The sequence below is a fragment of the Alosa alosa genome, chromosome 16, assembly GCF_017589495.1.
Source record: "Alosa alosa isolate M-15738 ecotype Scorff River chromosome 16, AALO_Geno_1.1, whole genome shotgun sequence".
NCBI classification, from domain to species: domain Eukaryota; kingdom Metazoa; phylum Chordata; class Actinopteri; order Clupeiformes; family Clupeidae; genus Alosa; species Alosa alosa.
In genome coordinates, this window is record NC_063204.1 from 3780206 (window position 1) to 3795755 (window position 15550).

General features: G+C 47.8%; 1 protein-coding gene across 1 annotated transcript in view; it reads right to left on the reverse strand.

Moving 5' to 3' along the window:
- The window catches only part of LOC125309833 (E3 ubiquitin-protein ligase HECW1), a 107988-nt gene that overhangs the window by 19145 nt on the left and 73293 nt on the right, over positions 1–15550 (reverse strand). The window contains exons 15-19 of the mRNA XM_048266956.1: positions 10291–10400; positions 5778–5902; positions 3229–3414; positions 1475–1609; positions 242–347 (exon numbers count right to left, since the gene is read on the reverse strand). Of these exons, the coding sequence (XP_048122913.1) occupies positions 242–347; positions 1475–1609; positions 3229–3414; positions 5778–5902; positions 10291–10400 (662 nt within the window). The remainder of the gene's footprint in view (positions 1–241; positions 348–1474; positions 1610–3228; positions 3415–5777; positions 5903–10290; positions 10401–15550) is intronic.

Here is a 15550-nt window from a genome sequence, read left to right on the forward strand (position 1 = left end):
AACTAACATACTACAAACTTCAAACAGTGATGACATCAGAAAGTGTCATCCACATATTTTGGCTTGACATGAAGTCCTTTCTTTTTATAACTGCAGAGTAGGACGCTAATCACAGTGTGTTTGACAGCTGTTTTGACTGAATCACTGCCGCACTGCTCCTCTGTTGCCACATTACATGTAGATGAGTTGCTGTAGATGCTGATGATTCCTACACAAGCCTGTCTGGCTGGTGTTGACTTACCGAGGGGCATGGGGTCATGCTGGTACTGACTCCTGATGGCGGCCACCAGGCCGTTCCCCGGCCTCACGACCAGCGCCGCACCCCTGCTCCGGGACACCTCCGACGCCTGGGAACACAAGGTCGTGGTCAACACACACACGCACACCACATATGCCATGCATGCACGCACGCCCACAGCCACACACACACATACAGTACACATGTACGCCGCACATACACAGAGATACACACGCATACACAAACCCCCACACACACATATGCACGCACACACACACACACACACACACACACACAAACGTGCACACATACACGCACACACACACATGCACACATACGCCACGCATGGCACGCATGGCACACATGCACACACACACAAACGTGCACACACACGCACACACACACATATGCCACGCACGCCACACATGCACATGCATACACAAACACACACACACACACTCACACACACTTCCATTGAGTCTCACACATTTCAAGTTCATGCTCATAGGCCAAGAGTGATTTGTTGACATTGCCACTGATGTAGTAGATGTGTGTTTGCCTGGGCTGCCCAGAGGAGTGCTGTTTGCTTTTCCATCTGCCACGGCTATTTGGAGCGCCTCCATTCACTGCTCTGTTTGCTTAGAGTGCCTTCCTGTCTGCCTGCCTATGGGCATGAAAGCATCGCATGTCTTCCTGTCTGCCTGCCTATGAGCATGAAAGCATCGCATGTCTTGCTCTATCGCTAGTGGCCCTGTCAGAATACTGCTCTTCTGTCTAACCGCCCACATGCCGAGCTGTTTGTCATTGACTCTGTGTGCCAGTTTGCATATGTGTGTGTGTGTGTGTGTGAGAGTGTGTTTGCAAATTTTCCAGATTGCTTGTCTGTCTTGTTTGCCATCTTTGTTCAGTCTGTCCATTTGTGTACCTTCCTTGTATTGTGCACATGTTTGTGTGTGTGTGCGTATGTGTGTCTATTTGCTCATCTATCTGTTGCCTGTCTGATTCAGGGCGTGTGACTGTGTGTACCGCACGGTGCATTTGACTTCATGCCAGCCATGGCTCTCTACCTCTATGTATGCACTTGCACACCTATCTCTGCATATCTGTCTGTCTGTCTGTCGACTTGTCGACCTGTCTGCCTCTCTCTGTCTGTCTGTCTGCCTTTCTCTGTCTCATTGTCTGTCTGTCTGTCGACCTGTCTGTCTCTCTGTCTCTTTGTCTGTGACCTCTGCTGACCTCTCCTGCGCTGTAGCTGCGTAGTCTCTGCAGGTGCTGCCGGTGGGTCAGGTGACTAGGCAGACGGCCGTTCTGCAGGGGGATCCGGGGGTCGATGAATGTCGTCGCTCTATTGTTGTGGTCCACAAAAAATGACTGGAGAAAAAAACAAAAACAAACACACACACATACATATAAGTGCTGTCAATCAGATGGTGTAAATGAATGTGCATGTATCTAAACGTACTAAACTCGCTTTGGTGCATTTCTCGAATCATCATTCATTTTTGTACAACAGCATTTCTCTAGCCTGGGTTTTCCCATGCTGCCTTAGGCGCGCGATTTTATTCACGCTGCTAGGCAGCCTGGATTCTATGGACTTCGTTTTCACCTCAACGAAGGAACCAATCACAGAACGGAGGGAGGGCAGCAAGACGATGACGACACGCCGAAGCCGTTATGAGCTATGTACAGACGCATTTGATAGACATTATAAACGGCACTGGGCATTCGTAAACCACGTTTTAAATATGAGAAAATTAATGTCTAGTTCCCAGACCCCATCTCAATGAGATGAGGTCTGACGTTAGCCAGGCTAGCATTTCTCCAAATATTTAGCGCAAATTGCACCGCATAGTAGATTACCTGCAAAAGCAAGTATCCTGCTCAAAATGCTTTGTTTATGTCTCAAAAGCAAATAATTGCAGCAGTGAAATTGTCAGTGCAATCAAAATGACAAGTCCTTACAGCATTGTCTATGCCGAGATAGTCAAACTCTTTTGTCTTGTTGTCAATATGACAGTTTACTCTGTGAGTATTTTTTTAATGAACATTACACAAGAAAGCACTATTTTCGGTACCATAGCTATTTCTTCAACTAGAAAGTTACACATTATTGTGTGTGGAGGGGGTCGATTTGATGTTTCAAAGTTTTTACTGTTGACAGATATTGGGACAGTATAAGGTAAACAAAGGCTTTTACAGCATTGTGCAAAGGGAAAATGAAAAAACATACAGTAAAACACCCCTTGGTCAGAGCTATGCACCACTGGAAGCCAGATTTACTTTTTGGCTTTTTATACATCCTGACGTTCCTGTCTGTCAGGTCACACATATTTATGCTAAACAGACTATGACAACTAGTTATGACAACTAGTTCAACACATTTGCACATGACACAAGCGATTAAATAAGGGCAATTTGTTTTATGGGGTAGGACTATTCAGCAGGGAATCAGTATAGTGCATTTTGACCAACATGATATTAGCAATTGAACATTTAAAAAACAGCAGACATTTGTACAAAATGTGTTGCATGGATGTACTAAAACATTGCTATTTGTTCAAGATGGGGAGAAAATGCTTTAATGATGTTAACAAGTGATAAGATGATATGGAGTTTGAAAAAGCAGTTTTTGAGAATTTCAATGATTAAAGCGCTAGCATGTTACCTTGGTTAGAGTGCTACTAGCACGATACCTTGGTTAGAGCGCTAGCACGTTACCTTGGTTAGAGCGCTACTAGCACGATACCTTGATTAGAGCGCTAGCACGTTACCTTGGTTAGAGCGCTACTAGCACGTTACCTTGGTTAGAGCGCTAGCACGTTACCTTGGTTAGAGCGCTACTAGCACGATGGCTTGGTTAGAGCGCTAGCACGTTACCTTGGTTAGAGCGCTACTAGCACATTACCTTGGTTAGAGCGCTAGCACATTACCAGACGTTACCTTGGTTAGAGCGCTAGCACGTTACCTTGGTTAGAGCGCTAGCACATTACCTTGCCCTGTGGGTCCGTTTTGATCTCCCAGCCCCTGGGTAGCTCCAGTTGTGTGTCTGCAAACTTGTTGAGGAAGGTGACCAGGTCCCTGTTGTGTTGGTACCGCTCAAAGTTGCGGGCGTCGCGACGGATTTTCAGAATCATGTGCTTCAGACAGGTGCTGTTGGTGAACATCCGGTAGGCCCCCTGAAACATGGCAGTGCATGGGCAGAATGATTTAGTTCAGCAGTTAGACCTCTGTGCCATACAGTGCTAGCTGGTCATATGATTTTGCTGATGGGAAAATATTACAGTGAAAAAGGATGTTTAGCCAAATCATTTTCACAAGAATACATTTACAGAAACACTATAGGTGAACATGGAAAAGAGGGCGCTTGGATGTGCAGACATATTTGAATTTACTATGAGAGTGTCCTTTTCTATGTATAAAACCACATGTGAGTATAATGTGGGTCTCTGTGTTTGTGGGTGTGTTTGTGTGTGTGTGTGTGTGTGTGTGTGTGTGTGTGTGTGTCACCCCGTTTACCCACTGGTGCCAGGGGAGAGTGGGTGTGCATTCTAAAGAGATGGCGTATTCGTGTGCGACTGTTGACTGTGTCAATAAAGAGGGGGACTTCTACGGTTTCATCGCTTGTTTTGTTTTAATAAAGCTGCGAGCTAAAATAAGACATGTGCCCACAGTCACGGTCATATACTGCACTCGTCTGTGAAATACAAGCAGCCGGTCCTGCTGGCCTCGTTTGAAAGTGCTGGCCTGAAGCAATTAGACTGTATTTACATACAGTGCTCCTCTCTATAACCTCCAACATGAACTGATGAGTGGACAGAAAGTCCTCAAAAGCTGCAAATAAGCACCTGACACACACACACACACACACACACACACACACACACACGTATGCACACACATCCCAACACCTCATGCACACACTTCACACAAATATACACACACACACCAAACCAAACCAACACAACCAGCTCTGTGAAGCAGACTCTGCCCAGTGCTGAGGTCAGTCGTTGTCCATCTGTCTTGGCTGCTGACAAGCCGTGTCTCTCCCCAGAGTGCCCCTGTCACCCTGCTATTACAGGACTCTGCCCCGGCCTCCTGGACTCTGCCCCGGCCTCCTGGACGATCGATGTCCAGTGGAGGCGACTCTATTTACAGCTGGAGCAAGGCCACCCGCCCACCTGCCGGACAGCACACTACCACTGCCGCTGCACGCCCAGGTCACCACCTCACACAGATCAAAGGTCACCACATCACACAGGCAGGTCACCACCCTCACACACAGGCAGGTCAAAGCCAGGTGAAGCCCTGGCACATCCCACACATCAGTTTTACTTTCTCCTCTTCCTCAACTCTGGTGCAGCATCACCCATCAGTGATGTGAGAGGAGAGGAGAGGAGGAGAGGAGAGGAGAGGAGAGGAGAGGGAAGGGGAGGGGAGGGGGGAGAGCCGAGAGGTCACTGCTGCAGCTGCCTGCTCTGCTGATCCGCCTGAGCCTGTCATTGAGGGATGAGATATGACAACACTTATGAGATAAAGTAAACCATCAGGGCCCTGTTGGATCTGGCTTTAAGGGATTTGTTAGGTGCCAGAGAGAGAGAGAAAGAGAGAGAGCAAGGGAAAGAGTGGTAGAGAGAGAAAGAGAGGGAAAGGGAGAGTTAAGGGGGAATACAGAGAGCTGTGCTAGAAGAGTGAGATAAGGGGGGATACAGAGAGCTGTGCTAGAAGAGTGAGATAAGGGGGGATACAGAGAGCTGTGCTAGAAGAGTGAGATAAGGGGGGATACAGAGAGCTGTGCTAGAAGAGTGAGATAAGGGGATACAGAGAGCTGTGCTAGAAGAGTGAGATATGGGGATACAGAGCTGTGCTAGAAGAGTGAGATAAGGGGGGAATACAGAGAGCTGTGCTAGAAGAAATGCTGGGATTGTGGGAGATGCTGATATGAATGTGGGCAGATTCAAACAGGAGGCAGATGCAGTGGATGCAGCCTGGGGTTGGAGAACACCTCACCTCACCTCACCACACAGGGAGCAGGTGTCAACAGATCTGTAATTCCCACACAGACCCAGGTCTTTGTCTCTTGACATGAGCAACAGCAATAAGATGGTATGTTGTACACTGCATATTTCCATAAAAGTATTTGACATCATAGCAGTGGGAAATCACCTGGATTTGAGGAGTCCCCTCATCACTGTTAACTGTCCACTTTTTATCTGTACATTGTGTGACATATGATCAGCCCTGTGCTGTTTGTTTTTATCTGTGCACATTGTGTGACATATGATCAGCCCTGTGCTGTTTGTTTTTATCTGTGCACATTGTGTGACATATGATCAGCCCTGTGCTGTTTGTTTTTATCTGTGCACATTGTGTGACATATGATCAGCCCTGTGCTGTTTGTTTTTATCTGTGCACATTGTGTGACATATGATCAGCCCTGTGCTGTTTGTTTTTATCTGTGCACATTGTGTGACATTTGATCAGCCCTGTGCTGTTTGTTTTTTCTTGCTATGTTACTTCAGTGCCTGAGCAGGATACTCACGTAGTTGGCGTGGAGGACAGTGAAGAACTCTGGATGGGTGACAAACTTGACCGCTGGACACTGCAGCAACATGGTGACCTTCTGGTGGTTGACTGGAGAGGAGGAAGGAGACTCCCTTCTCAACTCTACACAACAACAACAAACCACAGCAAATATAAACATGCAAATAATCAATAACCAGACATCTAGCCCCTCTGACAAATACATTTGGGTGGATTTATATAGGGAATACTGTGTCTTCTGCATATTATTCACATAGACAACCAATCTGACTTTTAAATAAAAATCAGGTATCAGGTAAACCCTCCATTTTACTCAGCTCTTTAAAACACCTGCATCAGGTAAACCCTCCCATTTTACTCAGCTCTTAGAACACCTGCATCAGGGTAAACCTCCATTTTACTCAAGACAAATGATGAGTCAGAGCTGGTTCAATGTCTCATTAGTAAAATACTGTAAAGGACGGAGGGCCCTGTCTTACATGTGGAACCCAAATGTAGCCCTGTGTGAGGTGTGGGAACCCAAATGTAGCCCTGTGTGAGGTGTGGAATCCAAATGTAGCCTTTGTGTTTTCTGGTGGAACCCAAATGTAGCCCTGTGTTTGGTGGGGGAACCCAAATGTAGCCCTGCGTTTGGTGTGAAAACCCAAATGTTGCCCCTGTAAGTTACATGTGGAACCCAATCATAGCCCTGTGTTTGTGTGGAACCCAAATGTAGCCTTGTTTGGTGAACCCAAATGTAGCCTTGTGTTTGGTGGAACCCAACTGTAGCTCAGTGTTTGCAGAACCCAACCATAGCCCTGTGTGAGGTGTAGAACCCAACCATAGCCCTGTGTTAATTGTGGAACCCAACCTTAGCTCTGTGTGAGGTGTGTTACCCAACCGTAGCCCTGTGTGAGGTGTGTTACCCAACCGTAGCCCGGAGTGAGGTGTGGAACCCAACCGTAGCCCCTGTTAGGTGTGGAACCCACCGCAGCTTATGGGCGGCGCTTCTGTCTCCGTCCGGTCCTGCGCTGTTCCGCCCTGGGCTTCCTCTGGACGCCGCCATCCTCTGTGGCTATCGTCCGCTGGATGTTCTGGTACCTGCACCACAACATGGGGAGGGTTCCTTTACTGATACAGATCTGGTACCTGCACCACAACATGGGGAGGGTTCCTTTACTGATACAGATCTGGTACCTGCACCACAACATGGGGAGGGTTCCTTTACTGATACAGATCTGGTACCTGCACCACAACATGGGGTAGGGTTCTTTTACCGAGGACCTGGGTGCTCTGACCCGAATGTAGCATGGACGCTGTAGCCAGTTGCGCAATAGCGCCCCCTAGAATAATGTGGGGAAATAAAATGAGTGGAGTGTGTTGTGAAAGTGTTGTGAAAGTGTTGTGAAAGTGTTGTGAAAGATGAGAAGTGTATGGGGCGATGGTTGTGAGAGAACTTTAAAGTGTCAATAGAGGACAGCTAAGTTGACTGCTGAGCTTTTTGCACCTCGTGAACCTAGTTTGGAAGTATTAGCAGAGCTTAAGCCTGTCAATAAGTAAGTGCATGTGAATACAAATCTAAGCCTTGACTGGCATGGATAAAACTCTGTTTTATGCACATCAAACACCCTGTATGCTAATAGGGAGAGAAAAAGGCATTTTGACATTGTAGCCATGAAGGAGATATGGAGGGAGGGGGACACCACACGTAGCTGGTCTCACACACACACACACACACACACACACACACACAAACTATGAAGGGGAGTGAAGGGCTCACCACTCACCACTCACTCACGATGCACATACGATGCACGACGCACAGCACACACACACACACACGTATGCACACACATCCCAACACCTCATGCACACACTTCACACAAATATGCACACACACACAGAAACCAAACCAACACAACCAGCTCTGTGAAACCAGACTCTGCCCAGTGCTGAGGGTCAGTGGGTTGTCCATCTGTCTTGGCTGCTGACAGAAGCCGTGTCTCTCCCCAGAGTGCCCCTGTCCACTTGCCTACTGACCCACGGGACTCTGCCCGGCCTCCCTGGACTCTGCCCGGCCTCCTGGGCCGATGGAGTGTCCCAGTGGAGGCGACTCTATTTACAGCTGGAGCAAGGCCACCCGCCCACCTGCCGGACAGCACACTACCACTGCCGCTGCACGCCCAGGTCACCACCTCACACAGATCAAAGGTCACCACATCACACAGGCAGGTCACCACCTCACACAGGCAGGTCAAAGCCAGGTGAAGCCCTGGCACATCCCACACATCAGTCTCTACTTCTCTCTCCCTCTTCCTCAACTCTGGTGCAGCATCACCCATCAGTGATGTGAGAGGAGAGGAGAGGAGGAGAGGAGAGGAGAGGAGAGGAGAGGGAAGGGGAGGGAAGGGGAGGGGAGGAGCGGAGAGGTCACTGCTGCAGCTGCCTGCTTCTCTGCTGATCCGCCTGAGCCGCTCTGTCATTGAGGGATGAGATATGACAACACTTATGAGATAAAGTAAACCATCAGGGCCCTGTTGGATCTGGCTTTAAGGGATTTGTTAGGTGCCAGAGAGAGAGAAAGAGAGGGAAAGGGAGAGTTAAGGGGAATACAGAGAGCTGTGCTAGAAGAGTGAGATAAGGGGGGATACAGAGAGCTGTGCTAGAAGAGTGAGATAAGGGGGATACAGAGGCTGTGCTAGAAGAGTGAGATAAGGGGATACAGAGCTGTGCTAGAAGAGTGAGATAAGGGGATACAGAGAGGCTGTGCTAGAAGAGTGAGATAAGGGGATACAGAGAGGCTGTGCTAGAAGAGTGAGATAAGGGGATACAGAGAGCTGTGCTAGAAGAGTGAGATAAGGGGGGATACAGAGAGCTGTGCTAGAAGAGTGAGATAAGGGGGGATACAGAGCTGTGCTAGAAGAAATGCTGGGATTGTGGGAGATGCTGATATGAATGTGGGCAGATTCAAACAGGAGGCAGATGCAGTGGATGCAGCCTGGGGTTGGAGAACACCTCACCTCACCTCACCACACAGGGAGCAGGTGTCAACAGATCTGTACCCCACACAGACCTGTGTCTTTGTCTTTGACATGAGCAACAGCAATAAGATGGTATGTTGTACACTGCATATTTCCATAAAAATTATTTGACATCATAGCAGTGGGAAATCACCTGGATTTGAGAGTCCCTCATCACTGTTAACTGTCCACTTTTTATCTGTACATTGTGTGACATATGATCAGCCCTGTGCTGTTTGTTTTTATCTGTACATTGTGTGACATATGATCAGCCTGTGCTGTTTGTTTTATCTATTGCACATTATTAGCTGACATATGATCAGCCTGTGCTGTTTGTTTTATCTGTGCACATTGTGTGACATATGATCAGCCCTGTGCTGTTTGTTTTTATCTGTGCACATTGGTGTGACATATGATCAACCCTGTGCTGTTTGTTTTTATCTGTGCACATTGTGTGACATTTGATCAGCCCTGTGCTGTTTGTTTTTTCTTGCTATGTTACTTCAGTGCCTGAGCAGGATACTCACGTAGTTGGCGTGGAGGACAGTGAAGAACTCTGGATGGGTGACAAACTTGACCGCTGGACACTGCAGCAACATGGTGACCTTCTGGTGGTTGACTGGAGAGGAGGAGGAGGAGACTCCCTTCTCAACTCTACACAACAACAACAAACCACAGCAAATATAAACATGCAAATAATCCAATAACCAGACATCTAGCCCCTCAGACAAATACATTTTGGGTGGATTTATATAAGGGAATACTGTGTCTTCTGCATATTATTCACATAGACAACCAATCTGACTTTAAATAAAAAAAAATCAGGTATCAGGTAAACCCCTCCATTTTACTCAGCTCTTAAAACACCTGCATCAGGTAAACCCCTCCATTTTACTCAGCTCTTAGAACACCTGCATCAGGTAAACCTCTCCATTTTACTCAAGACAAATGATGAGTCAGAGCTGGTTCAATGTCTCATTAGTAAAATACTGTAAAGGGGGGAGGCCCTGTCTTTACATAATGGAGACCCAAATGTAGCCCTGTGTGAGGTGTGGAACCCAAATGTAGCCCTGTGTGAGGTGTGGAATCCAAATGTAGCCTTGTGTTTGGTGTGGAACCCAAATGTAGCCCTGTGTTTGGTGTGGAACCCAAATGTAGCCCTGCGTTTGGTGTGGAACCCAAATGTTGCCCTGTGTTACATGTGGAACCCAATCATAGCCCTGTGTTTGGTGTGGAACCCAAATGTAGCCTTGTGTTTGGTGTGGAACCCAAATGTAGCCTTGTGTTTGGTGTGGAACCCAACTGTAGCTCAGTGTTTGGTGTAGAACCCAACCATAGCCCTGTGTGAGGTGTAGAACCCAACCATAGCCCTGTGTTAATTGTGGAACCCAACCTTAGCTCTGTGTGAGGTGTGTTACCCAACCGTAGCCCTGTGTGAGGTGTGTTACCCAACCGTAGCCCGGAGTGAGGTGTGGAACCCAACCGTAGCCCTGTGTTAGGTGTGGAACCCACCGGTAGCTTGCGGCGGCGCTTCTGTCTCCGTGTCCGTGCTGCTGTTCCGCTCCGCTCTCCTCTGGACGCCGTCATCCTCTGTGGCCATCGTCCGCTGGATGTTCTGGTACCTGCACCACAACATGGGGAGGGTTCCTTTACTGATACAGATCTGGTACCTGCACCACAACATGGGGAGGGTTCCTTTACTGATACAGATCTGGTACCTGCACCACAACATGGGGAGGGTTCCTTTACTGATACAGATCTGGTACCTGCACCACAACATGGGGTAGGGTTCTTTTACCGAGGACCTGGGTGCTCTGACCCGAATGTAGCATGGACGCTGTAGTTCTTTAATGGCCCCTAGAATAATGTGGGGAAATAAAATGAGTGGAGTGTGTTGTGAAAGTGTTGTGAAAGTGTTGTGAAAGATGAGAAGTGTATGGCGCATGGTTGTGAGAACTTTAAAGTGTCAATAGAGGACAGCTAAGCTGACTGCTGAGCTTTTGCACTTCCGTAAACCTAGCTTGGAAGTATTAGCAGAGCTTTAAGCCTGTCAATAAGTAAGTGCATGTGGAATACAAATCTAAGCCTTGACTGGCATGGATAAAACTCTGCTTTGCGTCCACATCAAACACGCCTGTATGCTAATAGGAGAGAAAAGGGCATTTTGACATTGTAGCTATGAAGGAGATATGGAGGGAGGGGGGACACCACACGTACTGGTCTCACACACACACACACACACACACACACACACAAACTATGAAGGAGTGAAGGGCTCACTCACTCCTCCGCCATGCACATCAGCATGCCTGCGCTTATCTTTACACACACACACACGCGCTCTCTGAGGAGCCAATGGGTTCACATTCAGAGGTGAGGTCAGTGTGTCAGGAAGCAAAGCATGAGCCAGTTTGCTGGGCACTAGGGCACACAGGATGGGGAGCTATCGCTGTGTGTGTGTGTGTGTGTGTGTGTGTGTGTGTGTGTGTGTGTGTGTGTGACTGTGTGTTGGTTAGTGCCAACGTGTTCACAAACAATACACACAAGGACACCGCACACCTCAGAAGACATAAATACTGCCCTGCGCCTATAGCAGATCCGATAGTGTGAGTGATGCTCTATAAATACACACACATACACACACATACACACACACACGCACACGCACATGCACACGCACACGCACGCACGCACACACACAGCGACAGCATGCCCGTGTAGATAGTGTGAGTGATGCTCTATAAATACGATGTCATCATTACATGCGACAGCATGCCCATGTTGCTCCTGACGTCTCTAACAGCTGCTGGACGTGACACGTGCTCCTGACGTCTCTAACAGCTGCTGTGGGGGCCCCAGCTCCAAACCTGGCCAGCCTCGTACGCCGCTGTGGAATAATTACAGTTCACGCTGGCATGGGGGCAGGTTACGTTGGCATGGGGGGCACACACACACACACACACAGCCCTGGTCTCCTGTGCTGTCACAGACAAGTGTGGTCGCAGCCTTGTGTGGTCTGGTGGACGCCGCTGATGAGTCGGTATCTGCGGGGAAATCGGCTTACGGAGAAGCAGTGCTGCTTTAGCAGCGTTTTCTCATTCCACTCTCCTTTGTCTGCCGGATCCCTGAGGCGCACAATTAGGTCATGCAATCAAATGAGAGGGTTTGTGTGTGTGTGTGTGTGTGTGTGTGTGTGTGTGTGTGTGTGTGTGTGTGTGGATTTGTGCATGGAAGGTGTGTGTCCTGAATTCTGCGAGATTCGGAGGGCCTCATTAACGGCTTGTCTGAATGGCCAGGAGTCTGAGGCCACTGCCGTGTTAAGCTCTCCCGAGTGACCGATAGCAATCACAGAGACAGACGGAGAAAAATGAGCTGAGTTTTGAGGTTAATGTGTCTCATCTCTGTGTAAACGCTGGCGCTGGGTTCAGTGTCAGTCTGTTCTGTGTTTGGAGAAGTAACTGTGTCATGTTAAAACCCGTGTGGAACATTCCAGAAGTTCACTGAAGCTGAACACGCTGCCTGTGGACTGGCCAGCACCTAAGTTCCCTCTCCCCACCAGCAGCTAGCGGGACGGTAAAAACACCCTCCATGCATCTCTCTATGGACGAGTCTGTGTCATTTCTGCAGTTACAGACTCCTCACCTTGACCTTAACACAGGCCTAGGGCATAAGTTATGATTGGGAGAGTATGGAATTGACCTTAACACAGGCCTATGGGATAAGTTATGCTTGTGAGCATATGGAATTGACCTTAACAAGCCTACAGGAAATCAAAGTTCAATTGGCCTTAGACAACCCCTCTCTTGTCCCAGCTGAAGACCAACTGTTCCCCTCTAGGAAGTGACACCATTCTGATATAGCATGAAGCTATAGAGACACTGTCTATAAAGGTAGATTATTAAAGTGTTGTCCATGACCTACAGCAGTATTTAAATCTATAAAGTTAGATTATTAAAGTGTTGTCCATGACAGTATTTACATCTATTTAAGGTGGAGGAAGAGGAGTGGGTGATGAACTGGACCGGAGTCTCGACGGGCTCAGACTTGTCCAGACTTGTCCAGACATGTCTGCGTGTCCACATGTCCGAGTCTGTCAGGCGTGCGCTACATGTCAGCGGTCACACACACGCACAGCAAACAACAACACCGGCCACGTGCCTCTAAAACACTCAGGCCTATAAATAACTCAAATGTCCATATTCTGCTGACCCTTCTCTTATTCAGATCTGTGCATCCCTGGGCCCCTGTCTAGGTTTTAACTGTTTTTCCCAACCTCTTTTTTTGCCATGTAAAGCACTTTGGGTCAACTCCTGTTGTTTTTAAATGTGCTGTATAAATAAAAGTGACTTAACTTAACTTTTGAACAGCTGCTCTCAACATTTGCTGCACTACTCTCGGACTTCCTCTAGGTGGCGACATAACACAACTATTCCAATCCTTGTAATGCTGAAGGTGAGATGATGGACTTCAGATTCATCGGGCCATGTTATCCACTGACTGCACAGAGGCTGATTTACTTAGAGAGAGGAGATGTTTAAGTGCGTTTGTGTGTGTGTGTGTGTGTGTGTGTGTGTGTGTGTGTGTGCTGTGTAGATGTTTGTGTGTGTGTGTGTGTGTGTGCTTTGCTATGATGTTTATGTGTGTTTGTGTGTGTGTGTGTGTGTGTGTGCTGCGTAGATGTTTGTGTGTGTGTGCTCTTTGCTATGATGTTTATGTGTGTTTGTGTATTTATATGTGCTTATGTGTGTGTGTGTTTGTGTATTTATATGTGCTTATGTGTGTGTGTGTGTGTGTGTGTGTGTGTGCTTTGCTGTGATGTTTATGTGTGTGTGTGTGTGTGCGTGCTGCGTAGATGTTTGTGTGTGTGTGTGCTTTGCTATGATGTTTATGTGTGTGTGTGTGTGTGTGTGTGTGCGTGCTGCGTAGATGTTTGTGTGTGTGTGTGTTTGTGTATTTATGTGTGTTTATGTATGTTTGCGTGTGTGTGCGCGCGTGCTGCTGAAATGTTTGCAGTGTAGGTGCTGTGGGGCACGTGTGTGAGTGTGTGTGTGAGTGTGTGTGTGTGTGTGTGTGTGTGTGTGTGTGTGTATGTCTGTGTGTGTGTGTGTGTGTGTGTGTGTGTGTGTGTGTATGTGTGTGTGTGTGTATGTTTGAGTGTGTGTGTGTGTGTGTATGTTTGAGGTGTGTGTGTGTGTGTGTGTGTGTGTGTGTGTGTGTGTGTGTGTGTGTGTGTATGTTTGAGTGTGTGTGTGTGTGTGTGTGTATGTTTGAGTGTGTGTGTGTGTGTGTGTGTGTGTGTGTGTGTGTGTGTGTATGTGTGTGTGTGTGTGTGTATGTGTGTGTGTGTGTGTGTGTGTGTGTGTGTGTATGTGTGTGTGTGTGTGTGTATGTTTGAGTGTGTGTGTGTGTGTGTTTGAGTGTGTGTATGTGTGTGTGTGTGTGTGTGTGTGTGTGTGTGTGTGTGTGTGCGTGCGTGCTGTGGGGCATTGTGGTGAGCACTCATTCAGCTGGAAAACGCATGCCTCTTCCACTCCACTTACACCTTCAAGGCAAATACTGGATCTCAACCAACACTGACCAAACTTGAATGAAAAATGAATCTCTCTCTCTCTCTCTCTCTCTCTCTCTCTCTCTCTCTCTCTCTCTCGTGCATGCTGGGATTGCGTGAGTGCCGTGAGTGTGAGTACGACTGAACGCCGTCTGTGGCTATCTTTAAACTCTATCTTTTGTTTGTCCTTATATGTGTTGTATCATTGTTTTTTATCTTATTGTTGGGACTTAGTGTGGTTGACTGTTTTGGGGTTGGAAGTGAAGCAGAACCCCAAGCACCCGGCTTACAGCTGGGTGGGTGTAACAATGGAATTTGAGGTCTTGACCGTGTCGTCCGCGGTGTGAAGGTGATCTCTGATGTTAGTGTGGAGGTTTGTAGTTTGGCCATTGGAGAAATTGTGGGTCCTTGTAATAATTGTATCAGCTTCGAATGAAGAATGCTGTTGTTGTTTTCCTAAACAGTATTGCCAAGGCAAATGACATTGTCCAAAGTGGTGTTGTTCTTAATGGCACGTTCAATCCTGCTGTACCCCTGAGTTTGCCCTCGACTAAGATTGTCATTTCGAATATTCCCCCGTTTCTTTCTGACCGATTAATTAGCACTGAGCTTTTGCGTTATGGTAAACTTGTTTCTCCAATCAAGAAAATTCCAATTGGCTGCAAATCGCCATTACTTAAGCAAGTTTACATGGTCCTAGACAGCGGTGATGAGCTCAATTTGACTTTCCGTTTTAACGTTGACGGGTCTTATTATATAGTTTTTCGCGACATCTGATACATGCATGAAATGTTTTGGTTGTGGGATGATAGGACATCTTGTTCGCGCGTGCCCATCTAAATCTCACAGTGAGGATGCTGGAGGGCGAATGCCAGCAGCAGCCAGTGCCGAAGGAGGCGAACCTACGACAGGTGGGCCTGTGGCGGAGGAGTCTGCCACAGTCGGGGATAACCAACCCGAGCCTAGCAGCTCGGTGTCTACGGCAGATAGGCCTGAGCTTGCGGGGACATCCACCACTACTGTGTTGGGTCGGGCTGAGCTTATGGTGGAGGAGTCCGCTGTGACTGAGTCCGATCAAACCACCGAGAAAACCCCGGCGATTGCGCCTGCACTGGCGATCGTTACAGAGGATAAATCCTCTGCAGCCGAGTCTGCATTTGAATTGGTTTCACCAACGATTGCCTCAGCTGTGTCTGATGGATGTGACTGTTGAGGAAAAGGCTG